This window comes from Columba livia, chromosome 5 (genome assembly GCF_036013475.1).
Source record: "Columba livia isolate bColLiv1 breed racing homer chromosome 5, bColLiv1.pat.W.v2, whole genome shotgun sequence".
Taxonomy (NCBI): domain Eukaryota; kingdom Metazoa; phylum Chordata; class Aves; order Columbiformes; family Columbidae; genus Columba; species Columba livia.
In genome coordinates, this window is record NC_088606.1 from 38206272 (window position 1) to 38223171 (window position 16900).

At 42.5% G+C, this 16900-nt stretch overlaps 1 protein-coding gene across 1 annotated transcript in view; it reads left to right on the top strand.

Annotated features, from left to right (window-relative positions):
* Positions 1–14194: 14194 nt before the first annotated feature.
* PCNX1 (pecanex 1) overlaps positions 14195–16900 on the top strand; it is a 96704-nt gene continuing 93998 nt past the window's right edge. Inside the window, exon 1 of the mRNA XM_065064445.1 lies at positions 14195–14404. Coding sequence (XP_064920517.1) covers positions 14372–14404 — 33 coding nt within the window. The 5' untranslated portion in view covers positions 14195–14371. The remainder of the gene's footprint in view (positions 14405–16900) is intronic.

Here is a 16900-nt window from a genome sequence, read left to right on the forward strand (position 1 = left end):
GGCGAGGGCAGGCAGCGCGTACCGCCGAGGCGCCAGCGCATCGCCCCCCTCCACCCCGCCCGCCTCCGCCTGCCGCCGCTGCCGCGCATCCCGGAGCCACCTGACTCTCTGGCAGCTTCGGCGGCGGGAGGGGGGAGACTCCACCTCCAAGCCGCTACTGGCCGCCCCTACCGCCGGTCAACACCGCCTTCACCTGATTGAGGGCTCTCGCTCTCTTGGCCACGCCTCCTCCTCGCCCAGCCCCTGGCCCCGGAGCCTCGCATTCACCAACGTCTCCCCCCAATTGGCCGCCGCCTCGTCAGTTTTCGCTTTCCATTGGGCTTCGTTGAGCTTGTCAGCTAAATGCTTCAAGCTCCGCCTTCCCCGCCGCTTCTCATTGGCTGGGGAAAGGGGCATGACACGGGACAGGGTTGAGGGCGGGGCGGTGGGAGCGCTTACGCCTGCTGGCGGCAGGGGCATCTCTGCTGAGGTGGAGCACCTGGGGGCCGGGCTGGGCCGGACTGCCACCGCCCTCGCCCCCGCAGCGCGGGGCGGCTCGGCGCTCTCAGGGGAAAGTCCCCAACAATCACCGTCCATTGGCGCGGACGCTGCCCGGCGTGGAGGGCCGCTCCACCGCCGGCCTATGCTCTCCCGCGGCTCCCGAGCGCCGCGGTCCTGCCGGGGCCTCCCGTGGGGTGCCGAGCCAGGCCGCGTTTCCCGTGGGTGCAGGCGGTTGGGATTTAGGGCGATGGCCTGAACTGCCTGTCGTGGCGTTGGTGCCCGCCCTGCCTGGGCCCCCGGCGCGGTCCCCAGCGCGCTGCCCGCTGTCCTCCTGCGGGCTGGGTCACCGCCATAGAGCTGGGTAGTCGCCTGGAACAGGAGCTTAGGCCAGAGACCAAAGCAGAGGCCAGGGAAGTCTTTGTTTCAGTTAGTCCCTGTTTTACCATATTCAGTCTGACCTTAAGTAGAGGTGTTCTATTATTTTTGTACGAGGTTAACATGGATGCACCCCTGCTGAATGCCTGTATTAAAAATGAAAAAACAATTTATTGCTCTTATAACTGGTGTTAACCTTTTTGGTTCTGAAAATATAAATTCCTTCTCCCTGCAACCAACATTTCTACATCCTGGGAAGATACCAGACCTTGTAAACAGAGTCTGTTCATATTTAGTGGTGTAAAACTGAGGTTTTTCTTTTGGTTTCACTGCAACTTCCTTTAAGATCCTCATTTGATTTTCAGTGGTAAAACTGGAAATGAAAAGTCTCTGTTCATGTTTCATGGTAGCAAAGCCCACTGATGCTGAACGAGAAGCCCAGGTACCTTGACCACAGGTAATGTCTTCCCACTTACATGAGGTCTTGGGCTTAATTTTTTTTAGTGTTTTGTCAATGGAGTTACACAATTCTTCTCTGCAAGATGGAATTTTTAAAAAATCTCCATTCCATAGGCATTTGGGTTGGTTTATGTACAGGGTAACTCCTAATAGTTCTTAGATTTTGTGCAGTGGGGCTTTTTCTATTTATCTCTCCCTGTGTGTTGGCACTATGCTGCTGCATTCAGGAAGCACCAGAGTTTAGGCTTCAAAAAGAATGATGAAGATCTTAAGCACAGTGTGCTCTGAGTTAAAGAGGTCATTAAAGATCCTTATTTTTGTTTGTAAAACACTTGAATTTGCTGTCGGTTTCCTGGGAAAACACCCCCACCCAACTGAAACTTAGTAACAAGTATTGCAGAGAGCCCCACAGGGAACTGAAAGCTTTCTAGTTCCTTTATTTTTTCACAAAATTCACAGCCTTTGTTTCTGGAGAAATCAAAAATACCTTGCCTAGAAAGAGCTGGTATGTTAATATCCTTATTTTACAAATAAATTAAAGAGAAAAATATATCTAGCTGAGGTTGGAACTGAGATTTTAATGTGATACACACGAGATTTAGCTATGCCACAGCACTGGTTTTCAAATTGAACTCGTCTAAGAAATGAGCTTTAGATTTTCTCCTATATCTCCATCTCCTCCTGTCAGTGAGGGTGGAGCTGAGGATGCAATCTTTCCACTATTCTTTTGTTATTTAAGGATATGTTTTCACAACTAGCATAAGCTTATTCAATATTACTCTGTTGCTGAAAGGGACTTTCCTGTCCCTTGTCACATGCTTGACCCGCTTTCCTGATTGCAGCAGTAGTGACTGCATGGCTGTAGAATCATTTCAGCTCATTTATCTAATGGAAAGCTAAGCTGCCAAGTAAAAGCAGCTAGTTTTCAATCAGCATTTTGGGTTGATCTGTATGCACAGTCATTAAAGCCAGCACAACGTAAGGAAGCAGGACAGGACAGAGTTAGGTTTGCTTGTCTTGATCACGAAGCTGAGGGGTAACAAATAGCTGTGTTCATAATTTTTGCAGTTCAAATAATAGATGACTGAAATTGAATCTGAAGGACTGATGTTAATGTCCCTTGTTAAACAGCCTCAGTTTCAAGCAATACTTCACTGTCCAATTTTTTTAGGGAAAAAAATATTTCCTTAATGCACACAGTGGAAATTTATCATCCTTTATGTGAATATTATGCTTTAAAAGTTGTAAAAATATTAGACATAAGATAAAAATGTCTCCTGTCTTCCAGCTGTTTGACACTTATTTTGATTACTGAACACTAAAAGATTTAAAGGACAGAGTTATATTGCCAATAGGGAAAACTATGATAAGAGAAAAATGACTGCTGTAGTGACCTGCCAAGACAGAACCCTGCCATCTTGTGGAACGCCTTGATATTGAAGTATACGGTCAGCTTTGCTTCTCAAAGAAATCTTGTTTATTTTTAACTTCCTTCCTTTTTTTTTTTCCCCCACTGACTATTTATTTTTTGTTTGTTTCTACAGAGATGGTGTGACTTGCTCAGGAAGCCCAGAGGAGGCAGTGCCTGGGGCTGGGAGAATGTCCAGGGAAATACTCTCAAGAACCATGACAGAATTTTCCCATTTTCACAAACTTCTCTTGGCATCTTTAACCAGTCATGCCAGAGATGGGTTTCTGAATGAAAAGATTTGGCAAGATTGGGAAGGCTGTTCTTAGAATCAAGGTAAACAGAAGAGTCACTAAATGTTAAGTTCATATTTCAGTAACTTGCAAATGGCAGAACAAAAGAACGTTAAAGACTGTCTCCATGCAGTCAGTGAAAGATGACATCTGAATTCACACTCAGTGCTACCCAAGGTTTGTATGTAGATTTTGATATAGTATGTTTAAAAAGGAAATTCTAATCTGCAACATGCAGATGATACTCTGAATGTCGTTCAGACTTCCTCCCAGATGGGAATTTTGGACCAAGGATTTTAATTCAGGTTCATTAATTAATTCACCTCATTAATGTTTACAGATATATAAAGGGTGAGTGTCACGAGGATGGAGCCAGGCTCTTCTCGGTGACAACCAATGATAGGACAAGGGGTAATGGGTACAAACTGGAACACAAAAGGTTCCACTTAAATTTGAGAAGAAACTTCTCAGTGAGGCTGACAGAACGCTGGAACAGGCTGCCCAGGAGGTTGTGGAGTCTCCTCCTCTGGAGGCATTCAAGACCTGCCTGGACGCATTCCTGTGTAACCTCATCTAGGTGTTCCTGCTCCGGCAGGGGGATTGGACTAGATGATCTTTCGAGGTCCCTTCCAATCCCTGACATTCTGTGATTCTGTGATTAATTTTGCATCTACATTAAAAAAAAATAAAAAATAAAAAAATAAAAATAAAAATTAGAGGATAAACAAAAAAGCCAGTCTATCCCCAGCCCTTGTTTTAAGAAGCTATGGGAAGTACTCTGCTTATTCAGTTCCGTTATTCATATAAATTTAGGATGACCATCTCAGCTTTTGCTCTGTCAATTCTGGAATGTTTGTACAGACAACTAAACTAGTACTGTGTCTTTCAACTGTCACCTGGCCTCTCCCTTCACTGGACCTAGCAGCTCTATAGCAACATACTACTACTGTGCCAGTCCATAGTCATAAATCCGCACTGGATAGCAAAGTATTGGCACTCTAGGCTCCTAGTCTGTGTGTTCTGTGATGGTGGGGAAATCAGAATGCCATCAAACAAAAAAAAAAAAAAAGGAAGAGGAACTTCCAGAAAGAAGAAAAAGTACCAGTACAGTCAGTTCAACTACATTGCAGTATTAGAAAACCTCTGTACTTTGAACTCTAGTTAAAATGAAAGCACATCTCTACCAGCACAGTCAGAAAGTATGAAAGATTAAGGAGATGCTCTCTAGCACATCTGCTTAGTGCAGCTCACTCCTTTTACATCCCATGGTAATTCATATTGCATCTTAAATTTACCCAGCACTAATGCTCACATTTGGGTTTTATACATTTCAGAGGATATACTTCATCAGTGTTCCATGGTTGTATCCACAGATAGAACCATATATACCACTCTGGAGATGTATCTCATGCCAGTAGACAGATTTGTTTGATCAGTTGCTGATAACCTCTCCTCCAACAATGTAAGCTTTATTGACAAATGGATTCTTCTGTCATTATAAATTGCCTCTCTGCACGACTGTAAAGATGGACTGTGTATTTTTTCCCACTTTAGAGCAGGACTGCTTTGCCAACATCACTTTAGTGTAAGTTTGTTCTTTATGGAGGGGAGAGACGTAAGCCACTGGCAACAGAAGCTTTACGAACTGTGCTGTGCTAGCTGTGAGCCAGGCTGCAAATCTGGGTCTTTAGCATCTAAGTCAGTCAGTAAAAGAGAGAGCTCTGCTCTGCTTCATAAAATATATATGCTAATCTCCCAGATGGCTCTATCTTCTTCCTCCATAGAACAGATGACCTGGAAAATAAAAGAAGACTAAAAACACTGGAGAGTGGGAATTCTGGGCCAAAGTCTGGGAGCTTCCAGTAGATTTTACAGACAGACTTGGCTTTTAACTTTAGCTTAGATTTGTTTTGATTATAAATTATAGTAATGATTACATGACTATTATTAGAAGTTGCAGTATAATTTCACATGTAACATAAAGAACTCATATATTTATCAGCATCCCTGTAAGAAAGATAAAACGAAGGAAGACTTTCAAATTATATTTATGCCTACACTAAAAGACACACAGCTAACAGAAATAATGTTTAATTTGGCTTAGCGGTGACTACCATTTGCTTATTGTGCTCAATCCGAGCCGCATTTATTGCTCTCTTTTAATTTGTCATTGGTTGAGTTGCTGCTCCCACAGAGGAACAACAGAACTGCACTGCCAGACTGGCAACATTTTGCCACAGCTTTGCAAGTGTATGGAACAAAAATTTAACTTGTTTGAAAAGAGGAATCCAGGTTAGTGCAATGCAAATGCTCTCACTGGAGTTCAGCAAAAATGCTACAGCAAACTTTCCAGCTTTCCAAAACCTTTCTAGGTGCTGGTGGCCTTAGTCTTCATTTTTATGTTTTGTGTGAAAATGAAGCAGCAGCTCAGTACCCTTCAGTGCCGCAGCCACATATGGTGCAGCACCTCAGCTCCACTTCCAGGCCTTCTGCCCAGGGAATGACCAAGTCCCCCTTTTTTGTGAGGGCAATGAGGTTTTGTTTGGAAACAACAAAAACAAGATGGAAAACAAGGTATTTAGGTACTCCATGGTTTTGTTTAGGCTTTAAGTTTGTCAAACTAAGCCTTTGGGCCAGTTTCTAGGTTGCTGAAGACACCCTTGATTAGCTTCAGAGACAAAAATGAAGAATCCTGCATCTGAACACAAACTATAGGAGATGGCTGCAAACTTTATTCCTAATTCTAGTGGTGCATTAGAATTACAACATACAGAGACATAAAACATCCATTAGATACCAACATTGGTATCCAAATTATACCTTTTACCCAAATCATAACTTTGCTAAATCTGTCATTACAAAATCATGGACATAAAATAGATAGCCTTTTCATTTGGAGTAAAATAATCCTTTTGTCAATTGAGGCTGATGTCTTTTTTCTCTAATTTGTATTCAGTAAGTTAACTTACTATTCAGAATAATAAACCTCAATCTAAAATAAGACCAACTAGGTCAGTGCAGTAGCAATTGGGTTTTTTCCATGTTGTCTTGAGGGAATAGGCAACATTTGCCTGCTCTCTGCTTTTATTTGCAATCACAGTTTAAATCCTTAGCAGAATTAGAGGAGCCTCTTTCAAAAAATGTATGACTCTACTGGAAAATCTTCTGTCTTGATTTTTCTGTATTTTTCTCTTTGACTGGTGACTAAGCTCAGATATGATACTGTATTTATTTGGTATTTCATAAGGCAACCGCAAGGGGATTTCCTTGTACTTACACGGAAATGGACCTAATTCTGTTTTGATCTTTTACTTAAGCTTGGGCAGAAAGACACACCATGTTTTTAATGTGATGCCATCTTTCGGTACTGGCAGCATCAGATCCATAGACAGCCAGAGGCATCAACTCATTGAGCACGGATTTCACACTACACTGTTGCAGCCGTCTAAAGGAGTCTGTCTTTACACTCCAGAATTAATTTACATTATCTGTTTGGGGTTTTTTTCCCCTTAATTGGTGGGCTCTGGTCCTGCACACCACCAAGGCTCTGTACAGTTCACTGTACAGCTGAAGCTTTTGTAGAATGAGAGAAGCGTGACTCATGGAGTTGCCTACACAGATCAGCCCCAGACTGCAGGCTGTTGAGTTTGACTCTAATTGGTACCTGAGTAGTTTTCAAAAGATAACATTAAACATAATTAACTTCTGAAGGATGCATACGTCCCTCTTTCTCATGGTATTTTCCCTCCAAATTATGCCTCTGAAATACCCTGTGTGATTTGTTAGTGTATGGATGACAGGGTTACTACACATACATATTACTTAAGCATAAGTCTTCCTGCTCCACTGCTGGTAGAATCTGAAACTGTGTTTCACTGGGAAGCAGAAAGTCTCAGCTTCAATCTCAAAAGGTCTCTGTAAGACTCTACCTACAATGTTTATGGACAGATGAGTAATAATCAGATCTTTCTCAAAGTCAGCTTTGACCTTTATATTCAAAACAAGTAAGACACTTGGCTTTACAGGAAGAGGGGATTTGAAAAGGAGTCGCGATAAAAGGTTTTGCAATTATCAGATTTTTTTAGTATCTATTTTTCTGTAACTTATGCCAAGCTAACAGGGAATGGTGTAACAATTGAACCAGCACTCAATAGAATGAGCTACATAATTCACTCACAGCTTTAATGCTCGTTAAGCGTTCACCTCAAATTCATGCCAGCAGAGCCTTTCCTTTACTGCACAACAGCATCTACTCTCATCAGGCTCCATGGTGCTCCTATGGGAGTCTGAAAGGTTTGAAGCCCATGACACCCACAAGCACCTCCCTGGGACTGCGGTCAAGTACCTGGTGGGACTGAAACACTGAGCGGAACCCACTATTTTCAAATAAGCTTTGGGAAAACCTAGCATGCCATTTGCCTGTCTCATTTTGAATGGGTATATAAAATATGTTACAGTGAGACTATTTTGATGGCTACAAAAAGTTCTTTTCCCCATTTTCACAGTTATCTCATTCTTTCTAACATGGCATAGCTGCTTCACCACCAGAAGAAGAAAAAAGAAAATCCTTTCTACCCAGTTTTAGTGTATGAATTGTTTTGCCTATTTAACCCCAGTAGAGGTATCCACACTTAAATTGTCAATATTGTGCCAGAATTTCTTTACGTGTGTAATAAAAAAGAAAGGTTTACAAACTGCAGAGCTGTCCGGGGAGGAGGATCTCCAGCGAGGCCAGTCTCATTATGGGCATGCGGGGGAATGTCACCTGTGCTGAGGAGCTGTAGTGTCAGCTGAAGTGTCTCTTCTCGTCAGACTCGCTCCGGAGACACAAGCCATAACATGGCATTTCCAGTAACCTTCCAGCACTTATTTTTGGTCATTCTTACCCCTGAAGGAGAATCGAGATCACCTCACCAGCAGGAGCCGTAACGAATTAGTACTGGTACTCTCAGAAGTGTGAAACCTTTGACTTACGGAAGGTAAAAGCCCCGCCCCGCCAAGGCGGGTGTCACGGAAGCCCGGGTGGCAGCGGGGCGCGGGGGGGACCCAGGGGCTCGGGGAGGCGGCCGGGGCCCCGCCGGGATCTCGGGGTCCTGCCCGGCCCGGCTTCCGCACGCCGCTCGTCTGCAGCGCTGCGGCCGCTCACCAGTCCCCTCCCCGCCAGCGCCGCCTTGTAAAGACATCTGATTTTTCCATTCTGCGGTTAACAATGAAGAAATTCTCGCCCGAGCTATTTTTGGTCCTGCTGGAGCCGCACGCTCTTTCCTCAGGGCTCAAAGAGCATTGTTTTTATTCACTTAGATGAAACAATTGTAGTCTACATAGGACATATTTGTTTTCCAGTTCCTCAAACCATTATTACTTTTTCCTGTTCCCCTTGAGAAAATGGACCCTTGATAACCTGCCAGGTTGCATTATTGAATTCCCTGCCTATTTCAGGGTGAAATCATGACAAAGGCAGGCGCTTTTACTGAAAGAAAAAAAAAAAAAAAAAAAGAAAAAATCACAGAAAGAATGTGGAAGAAATCTTACTCTGGAAAAAAAAAAAAAAAGGCAAGTTGTGTAATAGTGAAAGAATGAAGTTGTGTGAGTCATGCCGCTCATGAGCGCTTCATCTGGTGGAGTTCTCACCCTTCCAGAAGGGAGTTTGCCAGGCCCCATTTACATCCCACAGCCAGTAAGCCCAGAGAGGGGTACAGCACCAAAAATAAAACTGTATCTACTCATCTCCTAGCATCTATGAGAAATGATCTCACAGTTGCCCCCAGCAGAAGCATAAACTCTCTTTACCTGCATTTTATTGTGAATGACACCACCGAACCCAGCCTCATCTAGGTCCGCAAGGAGGTTTGGAAGACTTAGGTCCACATGATCCTCCAAACATGCAGTTCCTCCTTGGAAGACCTCTTCTCATGGTTCACGCTTCATACTACTCTTACCATACTTTTTCTCCAGCTTCCCCTTCAGAACAACTTTTATTCTCTGAAACTGGGGTTGATTTCAATTCTTTCCTGTTTATCCTTTTTAATATTCTATGGGATTTACGTGCACCATTACAAATCCCGGGAGTGCTGTAAGAGCGAGACAAAAGAAATTTGTGCTTTTGGGGTGTAATCTTGTTTCTTTTTCTTAAAGACTGTGCAGTAGGGTGAGGCAGGTTAATTTTTACTTAAAGTTTGAATTAGACTTAATTCAATTCTAACTGTACATACACATCTAGGAATCCTGGCTTTTTCCTCAGCTCTGCTACTGACTGATTCAGAGAACATGATAGTTTCCGGGTTTGTACCCACAGAGACTGACTAACTCTCAGCACATTTCTACCTTCACTTTGGATAGAGAGTGTTAGAAAGAAAGATGGATCACAAAGACAATGGCTGTCGCTATTTTAGCAGTGGGAAGAAGACAAGGTGTTATTACAAAGGATAAGCTTTCAGTAATGAAATCTCTGTTTTTTCCCATAGTCTACAGAAGGCCATACATGCTGCCCGTGCAACCACCTCCTACTGAATTTCCTTGAAGGTCACTCTAGCTAACTGAATTTGATGGATTTTTCTGGAGACAGCATTCCAAATCCCACTAAGCACTTTTAGCCTGGAGCTGATGTTTTTCCATCACTCCATTAAACTCAGTCCCTTGTAATTTCTCTGTTTCATTTATGAGCAAATCTGACAATTTAAGCATTTGTCTCAAAGTTTACGAGATGATGAGGTTCACAGAACCAGGAGATGCAATTAACTAGTAAGAACAGCACCCAACAGAAGCTCCTACCAGGCCTGCCTATCACATAGAAGTCTTTTTGAGAAAGTATGTCTTGTTTCGATCTGTTGTAAGGAGTAAGGCAGAAGAGATGCTAGTGAAAAGCTGGATTATTATAAACTCTGAACTGTTTACTTGTAAGACCCAGATCCTACAGGCTTTCTGTGTTAAAAAATAATCAAGTCGTGTGCAGGTTTCCTGATGTCAGTAGAAGTAATAGTGGTGAATAAAGATGATTTTCAATATATAGCTTCCAAAATTATGCCTGAAGCTTTGATTTATATAGATATATTTAATTTAAGGTGTTTTCTTTGTTTTCCATCATAGGCCATTTAAAGATTTACAAGAAAGCAGTTAGTTGTGTTGTTACTAACATAACTGTGAAGCAGCAACGTGTACCAGAAATTAAGAATTCAGTCCAAGAGTCAAAATACTTCGGCCACCTGTGCTTAATTGTGCTGTTACCACAGCAAGACTGTTTTTCATATGATTTGTGTAACACTCAGTACTGAATTAAATCTTGGAAGTACATTTTCTACTGCAAATAGATTTTTGTGGTTAAAATACTGTTTGCAAAAAAACCTCTTCTTTTCATGTCATGTCACATGCTGAAACAATGGCAGAAGGATAAATCACTCCAAATCTAATTTTAACTGTTGCAAATTTTGTAATAGGTTTGCTAATTTCTATAAAGTTTAGAACAGTGTATATAAGATACAGGCACGTAGCGTACAGATTTCTAATGCAACCTTCACTGGCATTTCTGGGTCCTATAAGCAGCACGATGCAGAGTATAACTCTCTCCAAAAGGTTTACTTACTCCACCCTTCCTTTGTTCTGAGGTTGTTTCTGATTTTTTTTTCCTTTAGGGTTATTTTTAATGTTAGATCATTTCCATTGTTTATCTCCAGAAATGTGTTTCCATGCCATTTTGCAGTCAGTCATTGCTGTTCTGGGAAGGCCTATTAAAAAGTGAAGTTTATATGCTTCTCTGGCAGATGTAGTCAGAAATACATGAGTAACTGTCATCAGCATAACATACCTATAGCTAATTCCTTTGCTCTCTAACAGTTTTTTCCCTATTCATTTGCATTGCTTATTCCATCAAAGATTTCCCAAAGGGCTGAATATATCTTTCAGTGGTGCAGACTGATAAGGAACGCACCAATGAAATAAATAGACTAGTGCTATTTATATGGGCAGTGCTATGAAGCCAAACCTGGACCCAGAGCCCAGCAGCTGCACAGGCACCTATGCAAGTGGCCTTGGGAAGCACAGATGCCTCTGGATGCCTAAAGATCTCTAAGGGAAGATGCATAAAGCTGCCCCATGATGGGCAAAATCCCTCATTCCTAAAGAAAAGATCAGGAAGGAACCCTGCAAAGGGTCAGTCATGGATCCACCCCCTCCTGCGGGTTTTTCCACAGAAGGGATGGACCAACAAACACTGTTTGTAGAAAAACCTTTTGCCTGGCTAAGAGCTGGAATTAATCCCCTGGCAGTTCTCTGATCTGTGAACTCCATCACTACTGTGCTGTTCAGTATCTGTTCTTGACATGAACTGGGGAACAATCTCATGTGATGAATTAATATACTGGAGGAATGAGTGGCTTTAGTTTCATTCCACCACGTTGTCTTTGAACCAAGAAAAAGCTCACCTGTCTAGTACTGACTCTGCAGAAGCCATGATAGTTTGTGCAGATGCTCTTTGTGTGAAACATCACTCTGTTTAATGGATCAGGACCTGGGAGGTCTAGGTGCTGCCTTTGTCAATGCTCTACATTGTGAACTGGAGTAAAACACTTGATCTGCTCAGTTTTAACACCTGTACAAAGGGATTAAGGATATCTCCTTTGCAAGTTGCTTCCATTCACAGATAGAAAACCTATATCCAACACATGCACTAGTATCACTGCCACTTAACAGATAACATGGAGTTGCAAAAAGTGAATCTATTTTTAAGTCCACTCTTCTTGGCTGTGCATAGCTCCCTACTGAATATTATGTCACTGTGCTGCTCCTGTTGATGAGGATGATCAGGCCTTATCTGTATGGATGAGAGCAAAGAATTCTGACAACTCATGGATATAAAGATAAATTTAAAAAGTGAAACACAGTCTGGTGTAAAAAGAGGCTGAAGACTATAAGATCATGCAGATGAAGGAATATTTGCATGACAAATTATGCTATTTCAGAACCTGTGGTATATCTATATGTGTACATGAACACATAGGTCTATATACATATGTGTGCCCTGTGTTCACAGGGACTGTTTTACCGGACTATAGCAAAGAGCTAACTGAAAGTGGGGGCTACAAGGCGAGGCCGAGTGGAATGTATGTATGTGTTTCTGTATAGCTATGGATTTCTTTTACAGTAAGAGCTTTCTCCTAAATCAGCTTAACATGAAATGCTGTTTGTGGAGGGTAGGTTACAACCAGTTGCCTATTGAATGGCTGCAACAAATCTATTCAGCCAGCAGGGGAGGGAGAAGATCTTTGTAGCTGCTGTTGTTTTCCTGGCAAATAATTATGCCACCTCCAGCTGGCTGCCAAAGACCCTTTCTTTAAAAGCCATATGTCCTCTCTAATAAAGCTCTCATCACATCTCCTTCAGGCTTCCCTCATTCTGCTGTACCTATGCCTGATTTCATTTGGTTCATGCCGTGGTACGGCTGTAGGATGATGGTTTCCTTAAGCTAGTGCTTAGAGAAAACATGGCCTAGAGAAAAAGGAGAGATTGTCTGGGATACCCTGGGTCTGTGCCTCTGTGATTCCTGGAATGTTATTCACTGGGTAGCTCACATGGGTTTTCTCTTCAAACAGCTCTTTAAAGGGTTGCTGGAATCCACATTACTTTAGATCTGCCATAAAGTGGGAGTGTTTGAGGGCACTCCTCCCAGATTAATCATTTTCACATTCTGAAATCTGTCAACCGTACCTTCAGGCACTGCCAATTCAAGCAAATAATAGAAAAATAGAAGTCACAACACCTCAGGGCATGATTTCATCAGATCTTCTATGCTAAGCAGGTCTGACCTGCTCAATATTTATCCAGGAGGCCTCCAGAGAACAGGAAGATGAATACAGGAAGGGGCATATCTTGTGAGGCAGCTGAGATTTCTTGCCAGTATAAATCATACAACATCTCTGGGAATTTAAACCTTGGTTGTTTAAAAACTAGCACTGCTTCTGCTGAGACGAACCTATATTGGTGCTGAAGCTGTGTGTGACTAGAGATGCTACCTTCCAAAAGGGATTTTTAAAACTCAGATTTTGCAGTTATTTTCTCAAATTCAGGTTGTTAACTATGGCCACATTCCATCTCAAGGCAATGAATTACATACTGTTTCCAATAGTCTTGAATGTCAGAATTATTCTTCACACCTCCTACTAAAGCACAGTCACTGCCATGTTCCATTTTAGACAAGGCTGTATTCAGTGAGAAGCCTTGCATGCACAGCTAGCAAAGGAGTTGAAATCAGACAGAAATATAAAGTTAATCTTCTGTTTATTCAGAATGAAGCTGAAATTCAAGAAAGATCTAGAGAAATTGCCAAGGCAGCAGGGCTTCTGAACTAATCTGCTCAGCAGACCCTTGTATGAAATCTGGTCACACAAAATTGTGACTTACATCTCCTACAACACTGTTGCCTTGCAATGCCACTAGTTACTGCACAGGTTACTACAGTTCCCTGTTGACAAGGCAGCTGTTTAAAGACTATTCTCTAAATTCTGCCCACATTTCCTCCTTGGAGATCCTAATTTTGGCCTCTTTTCATCATCCTGAAATTTGTAGGAATTTAATATTTTTTTATAATTCTGCTTCTGACAATGTACTTTAAATTGAAACCCTCTCCTAGGCAGAGACTGACCAATTGAAAAGGCTTAACTTTCTTAGAAAAATGTCTAAAAAAGAGCTGATAGAGTAATTCCTTTAAAATTGAGAAGGTGTTCTTATGGACTCATTCACATGCTATTGGAGCTTTGTGCTTCAGACAAAGAGTTTTAACTGTGAATAAAGATCTTAAATATTAATTTATCCCAGTGGCATCATGAATCATTGTTTGGTAGAAACTTCTTACAGTGAGGCACCACTGTGCTGTACTTTAAAGAATGTGGTATAAATGCTGCTAAAATACTGTCAGCTGGCTGTTTGGATATTCTAATTTTAGCCTTGTTTATTATGTTTCATCTCCATGGTGGTTTTAGGCAATTCTTGTACCAGCAACGCTAGCAAATTCCTCTTTTTCAGAGGGGCCTTGTGGTCACTGGGACACTGATGACACTTCTCTGTGTGATTTCTGTATGGACACATTCACAGAGTTAGGTCCTGTAATGTGAAAGTGGATGATGCTGTCGCAATTTTCTTGCAAGAAATACTAACAGAACCATCTTTAGGAGGAAAGTCCATCTTAAAATTGCACTCTGTCTCTAGCAATGGGAGTGTTTAGCCATTCCAATTGAATTTTCAGCCATGCTGAAGCAACTGCAAGAGGTTAGGATAGTGGGACTGGGGCCTGCATAGCTCCTAAAAGTGTACAGCTGAAAGCTGTATAGAGACAACTAGACAACAAGGAAAAGGAGGGGAATTGAAGATGCTGTTACAGAAGGTTGCTATCAACAAGTTGGTAAGAACTCTTTTTTCTTAGCTGTCATGGGACTTCTTCGTCTGTGTGTATCTATTTTAATCGGTTTTCCCCTTTCAGCACTCCCTGATAATAAGAAACTTATGTAAGTGCTCTTCTTTGGGGAGAATCTTGCTTTGGTCTGCTTATTTTGTCTTGAGAAAAACCACAGGGCTCAGAGAGCATAGGAAAAGAGCTTACATACTCAAAAGGTGCAGCAGGCAGCTGAGACAAACTGCAAGGGCAGGATGTGAGCTGTGAGCTGTGAGCTTCACGGTTCAGCTGTTTGCAGATCAGTAATTAGCATTCTCCACCCAGTGAATTGATGTCTCCCTAAGCAGCACTGTGAGGTGCTATGGAGACCTATATTAGTCATAGGGATACTTGAAAAAAAGAAAAAAGAAAAGCAAACCAAATAAACAAACCCCCAAATCTTTCTTCCCCTTTCTCGGTGTGTGAGGGCAAGAACTGTGTTCTCCCACACTGCAAGAGAGGGAACAGTTTGGCCTGCCCCACAAGCTGCTGGGCAGGGTGTATCCCAAAAGGACAGGTGGACCTGGGGTGCATTTGGTGCCCTGGCAGTGATAAAGGTGGGTGTGCACTGTACCCTGGCCTACAGCTGGGGCCGCATGGTGTGCTGTGAGCAGAGACTCTGCCAGCACAGCATGGAATCATAGAATAGTTTGGGTTGGAAGGGACCTTCAAAGCTCATCTAGTCCAACTCCCTGCAATGAGCAGGGCCATCTTCAACTAGATCAGGTTGCTCAGAACCCCATCCAGCTTGGCCTGGAATGTTTCCAGGTATGGGGCATCTGCCACATCTCTGGGCAAACTGTGTCAGTATTTTACCACCCTTATTGTTAAAAATTTCTTCCTCACATCTAGCCTGAATCTCCCCTCTTTCAGTTTATAACAATCACTCCTTGTCCTGTCACAACACAACCTTCTAAAAAGTCTGTCCCCATCTTTCTTATAGGTCACTTTTAAGCACTAAAAGACCACAACAGGGTCTCCCCGGAGCCTTCTCTTCTCCAGGCTGAACAACCTCAACTCTCTCAGTCTGTCCTCATAGCAGAGCTGTTCCAGCCCTCTGATCATCTTGGTGGTCTCCTCTGTTCCCTCTGCAACAGGTCCATGTCTTTCCTGTGCTGAGGGCTCCAGAGCTGGACACAGGACTCAAGGTGGGGTCTCACCAGAGCAGAGGGGTGAGGAGGGAAAGGAGGTCTCCTGCTATCACACCTTCAGAGAATCACAGAATGTTAGGGATTGGAAGGGACCTCAAAAGATCATCTAGTCCAATCCCCCTGCCGGAGCAGGAACACCTAGATGAGGTTACACAGGAAGGTGTCCAGGCGGGTTTTGAATGTCTCCAGAGTAGGAGACTCCACAACCTCCCTGGGCAGCCTGTTCCAGTGTTCTGAAACCTTTACTGAGAAGAATTTTTTTCTCATATTTAAGTGAAACCTCTTGTTTGAACCCATTACTCCTTGTCCTACCATTGGTTGTCATCGAGAGGAGCCTGGCTCCATCCTTGTGACACTCACCCTATAAATATATTTGTAAACATCAATGAGGTCACCCCTCAGTCTCCTCCAAGCTAAAGAGCCCCAGCTCCCTCAGCCTTTCCTCATAAGGGAGATGCTCCACTCCCTTAATCATCTTTGTTGCCCTGCGCGGGACTCTCTCCAGCAGTTGCCTGTCCTTCTGGAACTGAGGGGTAAAATCCCTGTACTGCTGGTAAATCCCTGCCTGGTCTCTCCTGAAACACTAAAGAGTAGGCTTAGTTTTCTCACTGTCACTAAAGGCTGTATTGCAGTTGGGAGTATGGATAATACACAAGACTAAATTTCACAGAGTAATTTCAGAGCAATCTCTTAGTGTGCAAGGCAGAATATAGTGTGGCATCCTCTGCTAGAAAGGGACTGTGGTCTGTCAGGGGATTTGGTTCTTCTTTGTTTGTTTAAAAACTGTGCAAATAGCAGATAAACTGCTCTCAGATGCCAACATGATGGCAACATGTTCAGTAAAGTTCTGCAGTTGTCAAAACTACTGTACTGTAATTAAAAGTGAAACTAGACCAACCTTCTGACAGGTTTTATAAGAAAAATTAGCTATCTTACAGTGAAAGCAGGCTAACAAATATTATTGTAGAATGACTTTATGCTTTCTGTCACCCTCATAAATAAGCCTACTTCTTAATTCTCATACGATAATGAGAGAATAACACATATTTATCACCATTTATGACAACGCTCTGAATTCAGATAAACCCTTTTTTAACCAGGTTGCAATTACAGGGAAATGTTGAAAATAAGGTCAAGACTTATAATTATACAAAGGTTCTCAAAAGCCCAGTTAGCAAGTATATATTGTGACTGTTGCTTCTTCAGGAAATCAAAAGGTAGATGCAGTTGTCTCCTAGGTTTATCAGTTATATAGAAAATTGACTTCTGTCTTTTTCTTTTGTTTTGGAGCCAAAGTTGCTGTTTTGGATAGTGT